Source organism: Nycticebus coucang, chromosome 3, assembly GCF_027406575.1.
Source record: "Nycticebus coucang isolate mNycCou1 chromosome 3, mNycCou1.pri, whole genome shotgun sequence".
Classification (NCBI taxonomy): domain Eukaryota; kingdom Metazoa; phylum Chordata; class Mammalia; order Primates; family Lorisidae; genus Nycticebus; species Nycticebus coucang.
Genome location: NC_069782.1, coordinates 93,808,940 through 93,827,221, shown reverse-complemented (window position 1 = coordinate 93,827,221; position 18,282 = coordinate 93,808,940). Strand labels below are relative to the sequence as shown.

The following is an 18,282-nucleotide window of genomic DNA, read 5'->3' as shown; positions in this document are numbered from 1 at the left end:
CTTTGAACTGGGGGAAGAAATGTCTGATATTTGCTTTATTCTAGGTATTTCCCACTCCAGTGAGGCAGACAAAACAGAAAAATAAGGATGTTTATTAAGGACATTTCTAGCCCACAGCTAGGGCTCATACTCAGCTCTATGAGCCACTGTCCGACCTCATCCCCATTCAATGTGAATGACATTAGGAGGGCCGGGCCACAGGTAGATGCCACTGCCTGACTAAAGGTGCCACAGTAAGGGCCCCTCCCATAGCCTGGTATAGACAGATATACTGCTGGGGACAAAGAGGGAAATCATTGGACTAATACATTCCTCTCTACCCTGCCTGGACCCTCGCATTCCTCCCCACCTCCCAAGATCATGAATCAAAGGTACCTAGTACCATGATGTGGGGTATCAAGAGAAGCCTCTCTGTCAGGCCCTGAACTATGGGAAAGAGATACCCTTCCCTTCTTTTTTTTGGAACGCTTCACAGATTTGCGTGTCATCCTTGCGCAGGGGCCATGCTTATCTTCTCTGTATTGTTCCAATTTTAGTATATGTACTGCTGAAGCGAGCACTACCCTTCCCTTCTTAGACATCTCAAGACTGGGGGCCACTGAGGTAGAAGGGGGAGGAGCCAGGCCATTCTAATCCCCCTTGTGGGCCTTGCTCTGGACTTGCCCCTTAGGGATATAGGGGGTTTTTTGCTGGTATGGGAGGCTGGGACATCAGCCCAGACTGGAATGCTGTAGTTCTTCCCGAAGCCACGAGGGCATTGGCTGTCCAAGCCGGCTCAGCAGCTTCGACAACTCCAAATTATGGTTCCGGAAAAAGTCCGTAAGGAAAAGGCGGGACTGATAGGAGAAAATGAAGGCAGAGGTGGTAAGGAGTGAGGGAGAATTAGCTCCTAGAGGTGGAGAGGGATACCTTGCCCCAGGCTTACTTACCTCAGCGTCCATATCTGGGTACCTTCGGCCTTTGCTCCTGCCTAGACAGCGAGTCTTACCACCTTCAAGTCCCTGGCACCAAAATCCCTTATCTTCATCAAACCTGCTCAACAGGAAGAGACCATTAGGTGCAAGGAGAAGAGAAACTCAAACACCATAAATACACACTACCCCTCCCAGCTGACAGTGACATGTCTCTCCTTGTGAGACAAAGTAAATCCATGTCTCTTCTAAAGAGACATGGTCAACCTGCTTCCCCATTCCCCCAGAGTATTCCTCCTCTGGGTCATGCTCTCCCACCTTAGGGTCCGTGTGTAGTTCAGGAAAGGTGTGATACCCAGGAACTTTTGGATGTTCTCCATCGAGGCTGCTGGGTTGGTACGCAGCTCTTGCCCATCCACAATCAGCAACTAAAGAGACAGGAATGTGGTTCCCCATATATTCCTAAGGAGCCTCTGGGGTGAGGGGATAAAAATAAAGGATCTTGGGGGGATTATACCTGTCCAGAGGGGTAGTAAGTCAACCAGCGTTGTAGATGGGTAGAATAGTAGCCAGGGATAAGACAACGGTTCTGCAGGGAGTGAAGTGCCAGAGGGGCCTGGGAGGAGGCCGAAATCACCTGGTAGAAGGTATAGTTCAAAGCAACTGGGTCTCCATGTGCTCGCTGGTGCTGAAAGACAAGGAATAGGAAAGTAAAGAAAGGACTGGCAATTTGACAGTATTACTCAGCTCTTATTCTTGATCTGGTGACAGCATAGGTACCCTCTTCCCCTAAGGCACCAGCTTAGTTTTTCTACTCTAATTCCTTTCTTTCTATCTAGCATTCATCACCTCCCCTCCATCGTAAGCCCCAATGTCCCTAGCTTCAGGCAGACCTGGTACCAGGAGTAGGCCCTGTCAGCAGGGTTGGTGAGCACAGTGATGATCTTGGCTCGTGGCAAGAGGGCAGCCCCACGCCGTGGAACAACCTCTGAGTCAAAGTAGGTGGCACTTTTTTCAAATAGGAAGTCAGTGCTGGCATTGGAAGGGACAGGGAAAAAGTCCATGTACCTAAGAAGTAAAATGGAGCAGAGAGGCAGAGAAATTTGCTGAGTAAAGAGGCCAGATGTCTGTGCTGTAAGAGGCTGGAATGGGGTATTTTTGCAGAAGGGAGTGCTCTGAGAAGCATTCAAAGGGGACCCAGTCTCACCAGTCAATACCCTTGTGGTAATTAGGGCCATTGAAGAACTGAATCTCCTCAAAGGTGCTGGGGCTAGGGAAGCTGCTGGTCACAGCTGGGTGTAGACTCAGGAAGAAGTGAATAGCTGTAGTCCCTAAATGAGAGAGAAAGACCAGGCCACTTCAGGAGACAAGACAGCTCAACAGCATGAGGTTGAAGGAAGTGAGAAAATAAGCACTCTGGGTAGTAAAGTCCCCTTTGGCCAAACTACAATGAGAGGAGGAAAGTCTGAGAGAAGCCCATGGAAGGGTTTAAAACAGCAGTTCTCAGCTTTGACTGTGCATCAGAATCACTTGTTGATCTTTTCAAAACTCCACATATGATTCTAATACACAACCAGAGTTGAGAATCATTGTCTCCAGAGACTGGATTAATGAGTGGATATGAAAAGGGAGTTTCTTGGCAAAAGCATCCTTTGGGTTTAAGGCAGGGCAAGACATGTTGGCTAAGGATGATTCACCTGTCTTCTGAGGTCCCACAATGAGGAACTTTGGGAGCCGATCACAGGTTTTCTCCTTGGACCAGATATCTTTATGCCTCTTGTCATCACAGGGATTCTAAAGACGCCAAGAATCAGTTAAGGCCTAGTCTTTTCTTAACCTCCCACCCGTGTCACGTGTCTGGTCAGCCTGGGCTTCGCACCTACCTGCCAAAGGGGACTTCGCTCCTGAGGGAAGAGTTCAAAGTACTTTTGTGCAAGAGGGACAGGAGGAAGGGTCTGTAGGCGAAGCCGTGTCCAGCACTGGAGGAAGCGCACCAGGCTCTCAAAGGTGTACAGACCCAGCCGATCGTTTCCATAATTGGACAGATGGGTCATAAAGATGCTGATCTGCAAGGGGGTGCTGCATGTCAGATTTAGAGAGCCTACTCATCTCAGAATAAGCTTTGGTGAGTAAAGCTCACAGCCTGCAAACATTTTGGTTCTCTAGCCCTTCCTCTTGGCACCTTACCGGATTAAGCAGCACTGTCAGAAAGAGCTCTCCACCTCGGATACTCCGGTCTAATTCATGAGAGCCTCCGGGATATTCATTATAGAAGATGGTGTGAGTAAAAAGGCCACACGTCTGCCGGGGAAGCACCTGCAGGAAAAAGAAACAGGGATTTACAGATGAGGAAAATGAGATTTAAAAGATTGAATGAGAAGTAGACAAGGACAAAAGTCTTGAGGCACTGGGATTCTCTAGGTTTACAGAGTACTCAGAAATTACAGTGATAAAGCTCTTATCTTGTGCATTATGACTTTTCGCCCTTCTACCCCCTATTTTGTGAATGAACTTGGACTGGCAGTTGATAGGATATAGGTCAATACAGGTTGGAGGCTGTCTAAATGTGAGTTTGATTCAAGTTTGCATCAGTAGTCCCTCACCATAATGCCATTGTGAATGAAGCCACGGCGGTAGCGGGCAGGGCGGAGATGGGGATATTCCTCAGTGCTGGTCACCTGGATGCCCCACACAGATTTCCAGGCCTCATAGAGCTGCGTGTGGATGGGATACACGCCCGAGTGGTGGGGGGCCACAGCATAACCCAGGTCCGTGGGAATCCCATGTTCCTGGGAATGGCATAGACTCTCACCAGGACCTGGTGAGGTTTGAGGAGTACAGGGTAAAGAGGGTGGGGAAGCCTCCACAGAAAGAAAAATGGGAAGGGTAGGGAAAGGCTAAAAAGGAAGCATCTCTGGGAGAAAGTATGGAGAAGATATCCAAGGGTCTCACCAGAGCAAACTGTTTGTTGAGCCTCATCTGGTCGGCCAGCACAGAGCGATTGTGGAATAGGTGTGGCTGCATGTGGCTCCACATGTGGGGAAACCACCAGAACTCTTGGCGGTGCTTCAGCAGCATGTCATCCCCTGCGTCCTCCTCCTCTGTCCCTACAACCACACACTGACCACTGACCACAGCCAGTCAGCCCCTGTGCCTTCCTTTGTTTTATAACAACATTGACTACTTTTTATCCTTGGGACAATGTTAGTCACCCTTGCCCACCTAAGACTTTTTTTGTACCATTGTCAACTTGTCCTCCAGGCACCCATACTAACCTAAATTCATGAGCATTACTAGCTCCTCACAGCACTCTGACCCCAAACCTTGACCATTTTCTCCAACTTGTCTGCCCAAGGAGATAGATAGTGAAGGGAAAGACCAAACTAAGAATGATATGCTGAAGGAACAGGGAAATAAGCTCACCAGTATGATAGAACTTGCCCGAGAAGCCCAAGTTGAAGGTGAAGTTAGGGACTAAGGTCCTGAGTTTGTTCTGGGTGGTCAACAGAGCCTAGAAGAGTAGCAGGGACATGAGAAATAAGGAGACAGCAGACTGAGGAGGAATATATGAGAAGCAGTATTCTTCCTGCCTGGAAAGGTCAGGGAGTATACGTGTGACAAACTCAGAATCAAGGAAGGCAGTCTGACAGGCCAGAGCTTGAATAGCTTTTAAGAAAATAATTTAAGTAACAAAAAAGACTGACCTCAACATCAGCCACCTTCATGCGAGTTCCTTCCTTGCCCACAAAGATGTCATCAATGTCTACCAAGATATAGCGGTCAAGGTCCAGGCAGAGGCGCTTGCCAGTAAGGTATGCAATAGCATCAACAAAGATAAGTTTGTGAAGCCAGAAGGAAAGGCCATGGCCAAAAAGCACCCGCTGGATGCCATCATGAAGCCCCAGATCCTGTACCACAGTGGGAAGCCGGGGCCGACGAGGTACTGGTCCTGGCACAGGGAGTTCAGCTGGCCGAAGGCTGGCAAGAAGCACTGGTTCATATGTGCTATGATTGGATTGGAAGATAGTCCAGTCATCACCAGGTAGTGGCCCCGGCTCCAGGTGGCTGGGGCGTGTGAGATGCAGGAGGGGAGCAGAAGGATTCACTTGGTAATCCCGGAGCCCCAAGTTTGAGTGTAGAAAAAGAGGAAAGCCCTTGAGCTGGGCACTTAGTAAGCTATGCTCATGGGCTCGGAAAAAGCCAATGATGCCCACACCATATTCGACACAGTATCGGTCTAGCAGTTCCCGACTCCAGGCATCCAGGTTGACATATTTGAGTAGGTTCTCATAAATGACCAAGACATAGCGGCCACGGATATGATCAGTCAATGTGGGCATGTCCCCTCGGCCAGGTGCTAGCTCGGTACTATAACGAAAACGACTGGACTCCAGGATGGCCACAATCTCCTGTCCCAGCTGTGAGTATGCACTCTCCACAAACACAAGTACCATGGGTTCAGTTCGAGCTGTCTCTGGAGGCCTGGGGGGCCGGGGTAGAACTGGAGGCCGTGCAGGGCCAGGGCCAACTGCCCCACCACTGCTGCAGTCTCCCAAGGGCAGGGGCAAGGGTTCCTTGGCCTTGGGGCTGGTGGACACATAGTAAGCCAGGAAGCCCATGGAGCCCAGACTGAAGGCAATCAGCAGCAATATGAGGCGGTGCAGTTCCAGCTGCCGAGCTGGGCGTACCACCTTCCACAGCTGGAGCATGGCGGGGTAAGGAAGGAAGGGAAGGATGGGGACCGCCTCAGGGGAAGAGGTAGGAGTTCTATAGACTGGTACTGTCTTGCGAGGGTAGGGGATAGGAAAATAGGGGAAAGGGTTTACCCCAGGGGGCAGGTCCCTGAGGAAGTGGAGACAAGTCCCCTAGTACAGGGTAGGAGAGGTAAAAGGGGAAGTAAGGGGCAACTGGACAGAGTCCTCTAGTCTCAGGTCACCATGGCCCCCTGGCCCATGGCTTTAGGCTGCACATCTTGCCAGATTCCACCATTGGTCCTGACTGAACTCCTCACATTAGACGTCAGCAAAGTTCACAATCTCTGCTCCCACTGTCTGTAAGACAGAGAAATCAATGGGTTATTTCTCCCCTCGAAACTATTATCATTAATCCATTTCTCTTTCTCGTCCCTCTCTTACCTCTTGCTTACTGGATGATTTGTTCTTCCAAAAAAGCTCTTGTAGAATAAGAACACAAGCTGAGTCCTATAGCTTAGCTTCACAGCTTGTTCCCCTTCTTAGAATACCCAAATGAGGCTGGGTACAGTGGCTCATACCTGTAATCCCAGCACTCGGAGAGGCTGAAGTGGGAGGATCACTTGAGCTTAGGAGTTTGAGACCAGCCTGAGTAAGAGCAAGACCCCATCTCTACAAATATAGAAAATCTGGCTGGGTATTGTGGCAAGCATCTGTAGTCCCACCTACTTGGAGGCTGAGGGAGAAGGTTGCAGTGCAGTGCACGATGATGCCACTGCACATCAGCCAGGGTGATAGAGCAAGACTCTAAAACAACAACAGGGCAGCGCCTGTGGCTTAGTCGGTAAGGCGCTGGCCCCATATACCGAGGGTGGCGGGTTCAAACCGGGCCCCGGCTGAACTGCAACCAAAAAATAGCTGGGCGTTGTGGCAGGCACCTGTAGTCCCAGCTCTACAAAAAAATAAAAATAAATAAATAAAATAAAACAACAACAACAAAAAAACATACCCAAATGAATGTCTAAATACTCCTCTCTAACGCTCAGAATTCAGAGTTGGAGCAGTATATTCAAATGCTAGAAAGGAGCAAATCTCCCAATAACAAGAAGCCAAACAGCCCAGGAGGCTGAAAACAGGTCCTTTCTACTAGTTCATGACTGAGCAGTCAGCCCACCCTCAAGAGCTCTAGTCTTTCTGTGAGGAAAGAACATAAAGCTCCGGAAGTCCCATGATCCAACGAAATATCAGATAAGAGGAAACTCATGAGTCTATTAATCTTCCTCAGCAATCAAACTCAACATCATAGCCAACAACACTAACGAACTTGCAGTCAGGTGGACACTATGGCAGAGGAATTCAAAAGGAAATAGAGATTGTGATAGCTAATCATTCTCTTAGCTTTCAAACCCAGAACCTGAAGATCTTCCTTCCCCACCCCTAGCTGGGCACTGCAGCTCACACCAATCCTAGCACTCTGGGTGGCCAAAGTGAGTGGACTGTTTAAGTTCAGGAGTTCTAGATCAGCCTGAGTAAGGGGAAGACCCCATCTCTAAAAATAGAAAAACTAGCCGAGTGTTATAGTGAGCGCCTATAGTTCCAGCTACTTAGGAGGGTGAGGCAAAAGGATCACTTCAGCCCAAGTTTGAGGCTGCTATGAACTATAATATCACAGCACTCTACCCAGGGTGATAGCGTGAGACTTTGTCTCAAAAAAAAAATTAGCTGGGCGGCGCCTGTGGCTCAGTTGGTAGAGCGCCGGCCCCATATACTGAGGGTGGCGGGTTCAAACCAGGCCCCGGCCAAACTGCAACCAAAAAATAGCCGGGCCTTGTGGCGGGCGCCTGTAGTCCCAGCTACTCAGGAGGCTGAGGCAAGAGAATCACTTAAGCCCAGGAGTTGGAGGTTGCTGTGAGCTGTGTGAGGCCACGGCAATCTACCGAGGGCCAGAAAGTGAGACTCTGTCTCTACAAAAAAAAAAAAAAAAATTAGCTGAGGTGGGTGGATTGCTTTAGCTCATGAGTTCGAGACCAGCCTGAGTAAAATAAGGGACCCCTACTCTACTAAAAATAGAAAAACTGAGGCAAGAGGATCACTTGAACCCAAGAATTAGAGGTTGCTGTGAGCTATGATGATATCATGGCACTCTACTCAGGGTGACAGCTTGAGACTTTGTTTCAAAAAACATTTCTTTTTTTCAATAAAAATTACCCACCCCAATAGCCAGGCGTTGTGGTGGGCACCTGTAGTCCCAGCTACTCAGGAGGCTGAAGCAAGAGAATCGCCTAAGCCCAAGAGCTGGAGGGTGCTGTAAGCTGTGATGCCACGGCACTCTACCGAGGACGGCAAAGTTAGACTCTGTCTGTAAATAAATAAATAAATTACCCACCCCATCCTTTACTTCACATATGCTAAAGTCAGGAGACGAAATAAAAATGTAACCCCAGAGCATACCATGTTACAGTGACCTAAGAAAGGCCAGCAACCTGAGCCCAGAGTTTCTCTTCCTGTCTACTTTAAAATCTTCTTAACTTAGCCAAGGTGGTCCTATAGCTCTATTCCTCAACAGCTCAGAATGGTCACTGAGCTAGCCTGGATAAACATGAAGGAGTAAGTCCAGTTCCAAAAACAGAACAACCTGAGAGGGACTAGATGACACAGAGAGGTAACTGGAGCTTAAGTCATATCTAATCAGTTACAGAAAGAGAAGAGTACAGTGTGGTCAGACAATCGATTTTAAGGAGACCTAATTTGGGGGATTTCTTTTGTTCTTTTTCTTAAATAGACCACTTCTGTAAGCTTTATTGTCACTCTCTCTACATTAGCTGCTCCTAGTAAAACCAGTGGCTGGCAATCCCTCTCTACTACTCACCCCTATACACACACATCTCAGGGGCGATTAGGTAGAGATAGGGTCCTTCAGAGTTGACAGAAATGATTCAAGAACTGTTCAAAGGGGCAGTGCCTATAGTTCAGTGAGTAGGGCAGGCAAGTTTGAACCCAGCCCGGGCCAGCTAAAACAACAATGACAACTGCAACCAAAAAATAGCCGGACATTGTGGCAGGCACCTGTAGTCCCAGCTACTTGGGAGGCTGAGGCAAGAGAATCGCTTGAGCCCAAGAGCTTGAGGTTGCTGTGAGCTGTGATGCCACAGCACTCTACCCAGGCTGACAGCTTGAGACCTGTCTCAAAAAAAAAAAAAAAAAGGACTGTTCAAAGGCCAGGCATAAGCCACCATGCCCTACAATCCTAGTACTTTGGGAGGCTAAGAGGGAGAGAAACACTTGAGACCAGCCTGGGCAACAGAGATCCTGTCTTTACAAAAAATAAGTAAAAAAAAATTAACCAGGCATAATATACACCTGTAGTCCTAGCTACCTGGAAGGTTGAGGCAGGAGGATCACTTGAGGCCAACAGATCTAAGCCTTCAGTGAGCTTTGATCGACCCACTGTACTCCAGCCTGGGCAACAGGGTAAAACCCCATCGCTGAAAAAAGAAAAAAGAAAGGAACAGTTTGGTTTTGGCCTGGGTAAAACTAATAGACATGAAAAGAGAGTTGGGAGACAGGATCAAAATGGTGATGCAAAGAGGTGAATCCTAAGAATTAGAGATAACTTTAGGGAAAACATACTAGTAAGAAGTCACTAAGGGGAAGCTGATACTCAATACACAGTATTACAACTTGTCAGACATTCTTCTAAGAAAGAGCTTTACATATATTTAACCTGCACACATAAGTAAGGGATACATAGTATTATTATCCCTATTTTACATACCAATAATTTGAGGCCCAGCGAAACTTAGTGACTTGCCCAGAATCACACAGCTCAGTCAGTGGAGGGGCTGGGATTCAAAGTCAGGCCTGTCAATATCCAGAGCGGGTGTTCTTAACCCCTGCATTTTAGCTTCATACCTGCAAGCAGCAGCAACATTTACGGAAGGAGTGGGATGAGAAACACTGAAGCAGCAACAGGGTGTGTGTGTGTGTGTGTTAAGTGTATGCAGTGTGTCTGTGTGTTAAGTGTATGCAGTGTGTGTGTGTGTGTGTGTTAAGTGTATGCAGTGGGAGGTTTCTGAGGAGGGAGAAACTGAGGCCATCTGAGCCAGGGAGAGCAATACTGCTGGGGACCGGGCAGGCTGCGGTGCGGGCCCAGCGCTGCGAGGCGATGCTGCGGGAGGAGGGAGACCGAGGGACCCTGTTGAGGGGGAATGCCGGGTCACAGGTGGATACGGGGAGAGCACCGATGTGGGACATTAAGGGGGAATGGGCAAGGGGCGCGCTGCGACGACTCTGGGGTGACATCGAGACAGGCACTGGGCAGAGAGAGCTCCGAGGGCAGAAGGGAGTCCTGTATTGATGGGGCGAACGGAGGGGAATGAGGCAACTAGGAGGGAGGCTAGCGGAAGGCACGCAGGGCGAGGGGTGGCTGGGGCGCACTGACGGGCCTCCCGGGACACCCTGCGGGAGGTTATGGTGGCAACACTCAAGGGAAGTCAGTGAGGGGAGGAACTGCGGGAGAACGCAGGTGGGAGCCACTCTCTGGGCGGTGGACGGGGTTTTCTCCTCAAGGGCGGCTCACCCGGCGGACTGGGAGGCGTCCGCGCTGTCCCCGGGCTCCGCAGCGTCCCGGGGCTGCCCGGCTTCCCAGCTCTCGGAGCCTCGGGCCGCGTCGCGGCTGCTCCGCCATCTCCGAGCGAACGCTCTGCCGCAGCCGGGCCCAACCGCCGCTCCCACCGGGGGGGAGACGGCGCGCTGCCGCTCGTGGCACCCTCTCGGGTCACCACCGGCTCCAGGTCTAACAGCTGAGCGACCGAAGCGCCAGGAAATCAAATGATCTTCCTCTGTGCTAAACCCGGCCACAACCTCCGAGAAGGAGGGCTCTGCGTCCCGCCTGCAGAAGCTCACCCCGCTCCCAGCCCGGTGGCACAGTCTGCCCAGCGTCGGCGCCGCGGCTCCCCGGCGGGGGCGGGCCAGAGGTGCGGACTCGTCCACTCGGCTCGGCGGAGGGGGAGCCAGGCCGGCCCACCGGGAGGGAAGGGGACGCCCTGAAGCGGGAGGGGCCCGAAGGCGGGGCGAGACCTCAGCCCTCTGAAGGGCCCGCATCTTCTCCCCCAACACCAAATTGGCCTTGCGGCCCGGTGGATCGCTTGAAAGATGATGAGTTCGTGAGGAAGTTTTAGTCTAAAAAGGGCCCAAAGGGAGTAGAAGAAGGTACTTCTCTCCATCTGAAGACTTGTAACTGAAACCTAAGCCTCTGGCCAGAAGCTCCAAGAGCAGTAACACAGTGGACTGTTTAAAGGTTATTTTATTAAATATCTTCAGTTCAAGGTTTCATTGTAACAAAGCTATGAAGGGTCTACCAACATTCAGAACAAACACTATTTTTAAATTATTTCTATGTCATCATGCAAAAATTCTGCATCAAATGCCTTCCATTTCCTGTTTAAAAGGTGATTTTTTTTTTTTAAATAGTCTACTGTCTATAGATGCTGACATTAGCCCCAGAAAAGTAAGAATGCTAAGAAGTGGGGCTGGAGCAGCCATATGAAGCTATGGGTCTCAATGAACTCTAAGACCATTTGTCTTCAAGCCAGCAAAACCAAACCCTATGGTGAAGGGATCTGCGTGCTGGCACTGCAGGCTGCAGGGCAGGAGAGGGCCAGGGCCAGGGCCCAGGACTGGGACATGCATGAGGTGCTCAGAGGAGCCTGGCTAAATCCAAGCACCAGCACCTGTGAGTCTGCTCTCTTCTCAGCTTGCTCCAAAGTAAACCTGTAGCATTGCCTCTTCTCCTACCTCTTGTGCCTCCAGAAGGTAGTTCAGGGAGCTGGAGTCTTATGCACCTGTCCCCCCAAAGTGCAGATATTTATGCACATAAATCTGCAGTTGTTTGGGAGAAACCAAAACCATTACCAATTGCTCCTCCCATTATATTCTCTGCTATCTGCTTAGGGCATAGATCTTTCCCTCCTGGAATGGAACTCCTTGGGCACAAAGAGGGACAATGAATGTAGAAACCTTGGCTTTTGGGTACATGCAGGTGTATATGGGTGGGGAGGTGATGCCCATGCAGATTGTCCAGTATTAAGTCTATACTTCAGTTGGTCAGTAAAGAGGCCTTTTTAAGGAAGACACCTCTTCTTCTTGCCAGAGCAGACAGAAAAAGAGATGTGCGTGCAGCAAGAGTAAGAAGGGAGGCTGCCCTGAGGGCAGCCTGAATGCATAGAAACAGACACCACCTCTTATCCCACTGCCTCACTCCTCCCATCCCACAGGGGCACTTGGCGGAGGGGACCCAGGCCCAGATGAGGGTCAGCAAGGGGACCACCACCATGAAAAGGCAAGACAAAGATGGTTCAGATCCATACAGAAACAAGCGCCAAAGGTGGCAAGGGGGGCCTTGACGAGGGCCCGGTGCTCTCCTGGCTAAGTTATAAGAAAACAAACACAAAGCAAAGCAGTAACCCCTCCCCCTTCCTAGCTGCAGGGATCAGGCCTCAATATCAGGGCCCACGTGCGTTGTACATCCTATAGAAATAGATGAGTGAGTGCATGTCAGACTAGCATGAGGTTTCTCATCAGCTTCGTAGCGGACACACTTCTGCAGCACCAATTCTCTTCCCTTCTGCACTAAATAAAACAGTACAGCAACGTCCTGGCCCTCAGTCCTGAGGCCACTGCTTCTCAGCTACCTCCAGAGCAGGCTGCAGCTCTGTGTTTTCTCCCAAGTAGATCTGATGGCCACAGTGTTCTCATCAGCCTCCTTCTAGGAGGCTCCTTCTAGCCTCCTATCAAATTCTGACGAAGTCCATTCCTAGACGTGGGGTAAGCAGGCTATCTCAGTAGCTGCAGTCACATCACGGCCCTCAAAGCTCTGTCAGAGTTCTTGCCTGGTCCCCCTGAGTCCATGGGAGCCAGAGGCCAAGTTCACCTCTTCAGGGCTGGTGGGTGAGCCCACTGCTCATGCCAGGATGGGCATCACATAAACTCCTGCCTTCTTGCCAGCCCAAGGGCTATCGGTGTAAAACATGTCATGGTACAAATTCCGTTTTTTTTTTTTAACAATCTTTTTTTTTTTCCTTAAATGTAAAAAACACCTCGGTACAGCAGAGACAGACACGAAGGGCGGGCGGGAGGGCTGCATGCAGGGGCGTGCATTGGCTGCTGCCGCTTTGTAATTTAATTGTTTTAAACCTCAAACGAACAGGACTGCCGCTGTCACTCAGGCCCTCCAGAGCCACTGGCTGCGAAGGTTCAACCTCCAGCTGGAATCTCCTAATGCCCCTGTCAAACAGGACAGAATGTGGTAACAGAACAGAGGACAATGAGCACACAGGTGAGTTCCAGGGACTTAAGCACACGGTACACTATCACGTGGCCAAGTCTGCCTGAGAAGGTGGGGGGAGGAGATGAAGCTAATGTTAAATATAACACTGCCTTACATTTGCTGAGCACTTACTGAGTACTTTGCTTATCTTATTTAAGCATAACAACAATTCAATACAGTAGTTACCACTCTTTTGCTCTTTTGACAGAAAACTGAGCTTAGGGAGGGGAATTAACCTGTTTGAGGCCACCTAATTTGGAATTATGGTGCTAGACACAAGTCTAATTTCAGAGCATAACTTACTGCAACCAGAGTGCCCAGCCTTTGCCATTCATCTGGGATGGTGCACACATCCTCTCCCAGAGCTACCTCCCAGCCTTGTCTTCCTCTGACCCCACTTGTACCAGTCCCTCCCAGCCCCTCTCCCCCCAACCAGGTGCACCTGTGGCTGAGCTCACTGCAGTGGTGCAGCAGGGGCCCCTGAACAGTGATAGTGGACATTGAGCCACTTGCCATCCCGGCGGTGCCAGACCCGGGTCTCCTCTGATTGGCTGGTGCGAGGCCAACCCTGACCGTCGATGTACTGGGTGAGGCGGATGTAGGCGATGCAAGCTGCGTCCTCCCCAATCACGTGGACGTGTGGGTTTAGGATGGTAGTATGGATGGGCTTGCTGTTCTTGGATAGTACTGCAGGGGGCAGGGCAGGGGGGTAGATAGGAGGGTTGTCAGGCTTGGGTTACCTGCATTTTCTTCCCAGCCTGCACTTCCAAGCCTCCCCCTCTCTCCAGTAACCATTCATAAAGTCTGCAAGTAACCCCCTCCACACTCCAGAGGCTAGGATACCCCATTATATTAGTCTCCATTATCCAAAAGGAAGAGAAAGGTGGGTAACAATGATAATAGCAGCTATTCTTTTTTTTTTTTTTTGAGACAGAGCCTCGCTGTCACCCTGGGTAGAGTGTCATGTGCTGTCACAGCTCATAGCAACCTCCAACTCATGGGCTCAAGCGATTCTCTTGCCTCAGCCTCCCAAGTAGCTGGGACTACAGGTGCCTGCCACAATATCCGGCTATTTTTTGGTTGTAGTTGTCATTGTTGTTTGGCAGGCCCAGGCTGGATTCGAACCCACCAGCTCTGGTGTATGTGGTTGGCGCCTTAGCCGCTTGAGCTACGGGCACCCAGCCAGCAGCTATTCTTTTAATCAGGCATTGTGCTGGGGTTTTTACATGCAAGAGCTGTATTTCTTGTTCGATTATATTTTCTTCATTATAAGATAAAGAAATAGGCTCAGGAGATTAAGTAATTTGCCCAAATCACTCATTTGACCTCAGGACCATGTGACTCTAACTAAAGCCTGTGGTTCTTCTACTCTACTAGGCTGATTTTTAGATTTCACAAGGATTAGTTTATCCCTAATTACAGCTGCAGAGTGAAATCATGAATGTAACCATCAAAGTTGATATGATTTTTTTTTTTTTTTTTTTGTAGAGACAGAGTCTCACTTTATGGCCCTCGGTAGAGTGCCGTGGCCTCACACAGCTCACAGCAACCTCCAACTCCTGGGCTTTAAGCGATTCTCTTGCCTCAGCCTCCTGAGCAGCTCGGACTACAGGCGCCCGGCTATTTTTTGGTTGTAGTTTGGCCGGGGCTGGGTTTGAACCCGCCACCCTCGGCATATGGGGCCGGCACCTTACCGACTGAGCCGCAGGCGCCGCCCATGATTTTTTTTTTTTTTTAAGGCAGCAAAGTTAAAATAGAATTACCAGAGCACCAAGCTCAGGATATTCCCAGGGCTCCCAGGATTCAGAGGAAAGGTGAAACAAGTAGGATTGCCATTATCAGCATATGCTGTGTAAATTATGTTGCTTTTATTCAGATTCACATTTTTAGTTTAATTCTAAAATTAATGTTAGATTCTAACTAAAAAAATTTAATGTTAGATTCTACATGAGAACTAATATAACCTCTGGAATTGTGTCTGGCTAACAGAAATACTTAGATGGCTAAGGGTTTATATGTGCAGCTGAGATGCGGAGAGCATGGAAATCAGTAGAGAGAATGGTGACTAATTAAAACTCAGGGGAGGACAGGGAAGGCCCAGGATAAAGTGGGAAAGAAAAGAAAAAAAATAAGGAGAGTGGGAATCTTAGTGGAGAGAAAGATGGGAGGGGTGGTGAGTCAGCTTCTCTCTTGGGAATTCCACAAATTTTCCAGAATGTATGCCCCACCCTCCCTCCAGGATGCCTGCCCCCTTCAACATTCAGGATTCCAGCCACAACGTCTGATGTCACAAATCACTAACAGTGCCTTGTTAACTTGCTTGCACATTCTTATCCTGGTTTTAATTTCCTCTATTGTGAAACCTGCAGACAGAATTTATTACTTGCTGAGCTCATCTCAACCTAATCTTAAAAGGGTTTCCAGTTTGTCTTGGGAAGAACTGAGGCTTCAAGAAATACAGAGACCCTGATTGTGACCACTAGTACTGCCACGAGGCAGCTGCAGAATGAATGGGCGCTTGGGGCTCTGGAGCAGGGCCTTTCAAAGTGTTCGTTTAAGACCGTCAGGGCACAAGGAGGCAAGCATGCATAGTAGGGGCGCAGCAGGGAGGTCAAATAAGAGAAAAGTGGGCAACTTGGATGAGAAGGTAAGCAGGGAACAGAGGCAGAGGGGGCAGAGGAGCAGGCAGGAGTATATCAGCAGCACGAACCCACTCACGATTCTCAAAGTAAAACTTATGGAAATCCATCCCCTCCACGAGGTTACCAAGGGCCTCAGGCTCAAAGGAAGTGAGGCCTGGATCACAAATCTTCCTGTAGAGGGGGAAAAATAGCTGTCAGGCTTCTATTGAGTTCCTTATCTTCCTTCCTTATCTGTGGTATCTATGCAGGAGCAGCAGCTTGCTAAGGATCCTGCTGTAGGCTGCTAGGATCCACAGGGCCTGCCCCTGAGCTGCTCAGCCCTGGCCTTTCTACCCACTGCCAGGACACCTTGAGTGAGCTCAGTCACAGAGGGAATCTACCTGGATGGGCTCTTGGCCTAGGGGCCTGAAGTCTAATTCAGACACTGTACCCAAGGCCAGCTTTCCCTTTTCTGACTACTTTTTGGAAGCAGGGAAGACCTTGAGAGATGACTTACATCATGAGGAAATGGGTCTCTACTCACGTGTAGGCCTCAAAGTCCCCATTGTTGATGGCTTCAATCAGCTGTTCTGTGATCTTAATGATCTCCTGTTTTCGCACTGTGGAGGGAAAAAAATACACCAATTTACCTGCTGGGGAACCTCCCAGGAGACAGAGAACCTCCCTTAATCCTTCAGGGAGTCCCCTGTGATGATACACACATCCCTCTTCTCTGTCTTTAAGGCCTTTGGCAGGAAGAGTGAGCCCATTTTCCCCTCCATCCCCCTCTCTGGGATTTCCAGAGACAATGACCCCCTCCTCCTGAAGCCCACCTGTTAGTTAAGGTTCTCTGGCCTTTGCTTCCCTTTCCATCACAAACCAGGTCGTAGAAAATACTCTTGTCCTTAACAGGTGAGGGGCCTGGAACATCATGAAGGCTCTACCAAGAGTCCGTGTATCCCATCCCCAGTAGGTTCAGCCTCTCTGAGGACATGTCCCAGTATGGCTGTTTCCACCCTCTATTTACTTCTTTCACCAGAAGGGGCTCAGTCAGGTCTCCCACCCATGGTCCTCATTCAGTGCTTCAGAACTTAGCCCTGGGCAATAGCCAGCCTGAGAGCAGAGTCCAGGTATGGTTGAGGGCTCCAAAGGATGAAGAGAGCCCTAGAATGAATACCTCACCTTGTTCATCAATCCCATAGAGCTGTTCTGGGATCAATGATCTTGGAACGATAAAACCTCTTGACAGCTCCTCCCCAAAGACTGCTCTATTTACCCTGGACAAGCCTCAGGGAAGCTATATATTTCATACCAACTCTCATGCTGGCATGTGTTCCTCAGGAAAACCAAGCCAAAGCTCAAACTGACAGGCAGGCAGAGTTGGTGCCCTTAGATCCCCTCTCCCCATCCCATCCCAAGCCAAGGGACAGCTGGTGAGGTCCTGCTCTCATGGGCAGCTCACTTACAGGGAGCACCACTACTAGCAGGTGGTACTGCCAGGGTAAGGGAGGGCTCAGACTGAGCTCGGACTAATCCTGACCCGAGCCCCAGGCTGGCCCAGGCCACAAGCCTTTCCTCACGGGAGCGAGAGGCTGCAAGACAAATGCAAGCATTAGAATAGCACCACCACGGGATGGCTGGGCCAGCACAGCCAAGGAGCACCAGCTGGGAGGGGCAGCACAGCCAAAGGCACATCCAGAAGGGGGTCCCACAGCCATTAGCACCCCTAGGCCAGTAGTCCAAGGGATCAAGCAGCCAGTTAGGGGAACCAACAAGCTCTTTCCACGTTCTAAAGAAGCAACAGGTATGCACACACAACACACCCCCTCTCCAACCCCACCAAACCCATCTGGAGGACCTGACTGGGGCCCTATGGGTGAAGAGGGTTGTGTTTAGAAACTCTAAAAGGAGAGATGGTGGGAGGAAAAGGCGACAAGGGGATCCTCTAACACAGACAGAACTAAAAATATAAATATGAGTTACCATTAATACATTGATGCATTCCACTAAGACTTTCTACTATCTCATCTATTTGTAGTAACAACTCTTTGAGTTAGGGGCTGGTTTTATTTCCACTTTACAGGTAAGGAAACTGCAGCTAAAGGAGGTTAAACTACTTCGCACACACTTTTGAAGTGAGTATAGCTGGGATTTAAACTCACGTCTGTCTTATCCTGAACCCCATGCCCTTGACACTGCCCAACCCTCAGGAAACACTGCACCCCCAATGCAGTTCCTTGGCTATTGCACTTTCCCCATCACCCCTAATCCTGTACCCACAGACCTGACTTCTGCTTCTGTCCCTCTTCCTGGCTCAGTGCTGAGACAAGGCCCACTGCACGTCCCAGTGGCTTTCTACTCCCTCCCTCTATGCCATGCTCTTCCACCCACTCTTCTGCTATGTCTGGGCTCCAGACTTGGGGGCTCCTGCTTCATAACAGCAGTGCCTCCAATTGGGTCCCCCACCCCTAGCAGAGGCCATGTTCCCAGAATTAATTTAGAAGGGCCGGAAGACGAGGCTGACAGCTCTGGTGGGGATCCCTGAGGGGCTTCAGGACGAGCCAGGGAGACGGAAGCCAGAATATGCCTCCCTCACACTTACTGGCTGAGGAGCAGAGAGAAGGCTGGGGCTGCATGCCTGCAGAGGGGGCTGTTCTGTCCCGGGAGCTCCGTCCTTCAGGCACCAAGCTGCCATTCCCAGTGCGGAGCGGGGCAGCTAGCCAGCCAGGGCA

General features: G+C 50.0%; 2 protein-coding genes and 1 non-coding gene across 32 annotated transcripts in view; all 3 read right to left on the bottom strand.

Annotated features, from left to right (window-relative positions):
• Nucleotides 1-76: 76 nt before the first annotated feature.
• Nucleotides 77-10,296, bottom strand: NDST2 (N-deacetylase and N-sulfotransferase 2). Of its 5 annotated transcripts, XM_053586101.1 has the most exons (14): nucleotides 9,378-9,506; nucleotides 4,616-5,962; nucleotides 4,335-4,422; nucleotides 3,864-4,018; nucleotides 3,515-3,700; nucleotides 3,099-3,227; nucleotides 2,795-2,977; nucleotides 2,609-2,705; nucleotides 2,119-2,242; nucleotides 1,805-1,979; nucleotides 1,429-1,599; nucleotides 1,230-1,339; nucleotides 930-1,032; nucleotides 77-836 (listed from the first exon to the last, which is right to left on the bottom strand). In XM_053586101.1, exons 2-14 carry the CDS (start codon nucleotides 5,618-5,620, stop codon nucleotides 711-713), a joined length of 2,652 nt encoding a protein of 883 aa, XP_053442076.1. In that variant the 5' UTR covers nucleotides 5,621-5,962; nucleotides 9,378-9,506; the 3' UTR covers nucleotides 77-710. The 5 variants fall into 5 exon arrangements, with proteins under 5 accessions (XP_053442076.1, XP_053442073.1, XP_053442072.1 ...); XM_053586098.1 differs by lacking the exon at nucleotides 9,378-9,506 and adding an exon at nucleotides 10,182-10,296 and having other exon boundaries at nucleotides 77-1,032; XM_053586097.1 differs by having other exon boundaries at nucleotides 77-1,032.
• Nucleotides 454-560, bottom strand: LOC128582728 (U6 spliceosomal RNA). Its single transcript, XR_008379174.1, has one exon. It is a non-coding gene; the product is annotated as a U6 spliceosomal RNA (small nuclear RNA).
• A 593-nt stretch (nucleotides 10,297-10,889) lies between the features above and the next one.
• CAMK2G (calcium/calmodulin dependent protein kinase II gamma) overlaps nucleotides 10,890-18,282 on the bottom strand; it is a 62,638-nt gene continuing 55,245 nt past the window's right edge. For 8 of the 26 annotated variants that reach the window (XM_053582474.1, XM_053582480.1, XM_053582477.1 and 5 more), the window contains 5 exons: nucleotides 18,153-18,266; nucleotides 16,095-16,170; nucleotides 15,648-15,742; nucleotides 13,443-13,616; nucleotides 10,890-12,886 (listed from right to left, as the gene is read on the bottom strand). In XM_053582474.1, coding sequence (XP_053438449.1) covers nucleotides 12,825-12,886; nucleotides 13,443-13,616; nucleotides 15,648-15,742; nucleotides 16,095-16,170; nucleotides 18,153-18,266 — 521 coding nt within the window. In that variant the 3' untranslated portion in view covers nucleotides 10,890-12,824. Of the gene's footprint in view, nucleotides 12,887-13,371; nucleotides 13,617-15,639; nucleotides 15,743-16,094; nucleotides 16,171-18,152; nucleotides 18,267-18,282 lie in introns of those variants that run through there. The other 18 variants (XM_053582485.1, XM_053582493.1, XM_053582489.1 and 15 more) reach the window with 5 other exon arrangements.

Coding starts and splice junctions, on each gene's coding strand:
- NDST2 (XM_053586098.1), bottom strand. CDS start 5,620: ATGCTCCAGCTGTGGAAGGTGGTACGCCCAGCTCGGCAGCTGGAACTG. Junction 4,423..4,615: donor TGAAGGTGGCTGATGTTGAG/GTCAGTCTTTTT, acceptor CTACTCTTCTAG/GCTCTGTTGACCACCCAGAA. Junction 1,600..1,804: donor GGGCCTACTCCTGGTACCAG/GTCTGCCTGAAG, acceptor CTTGTCTTTCAG/CACCAGCGAGCACATGGAGA.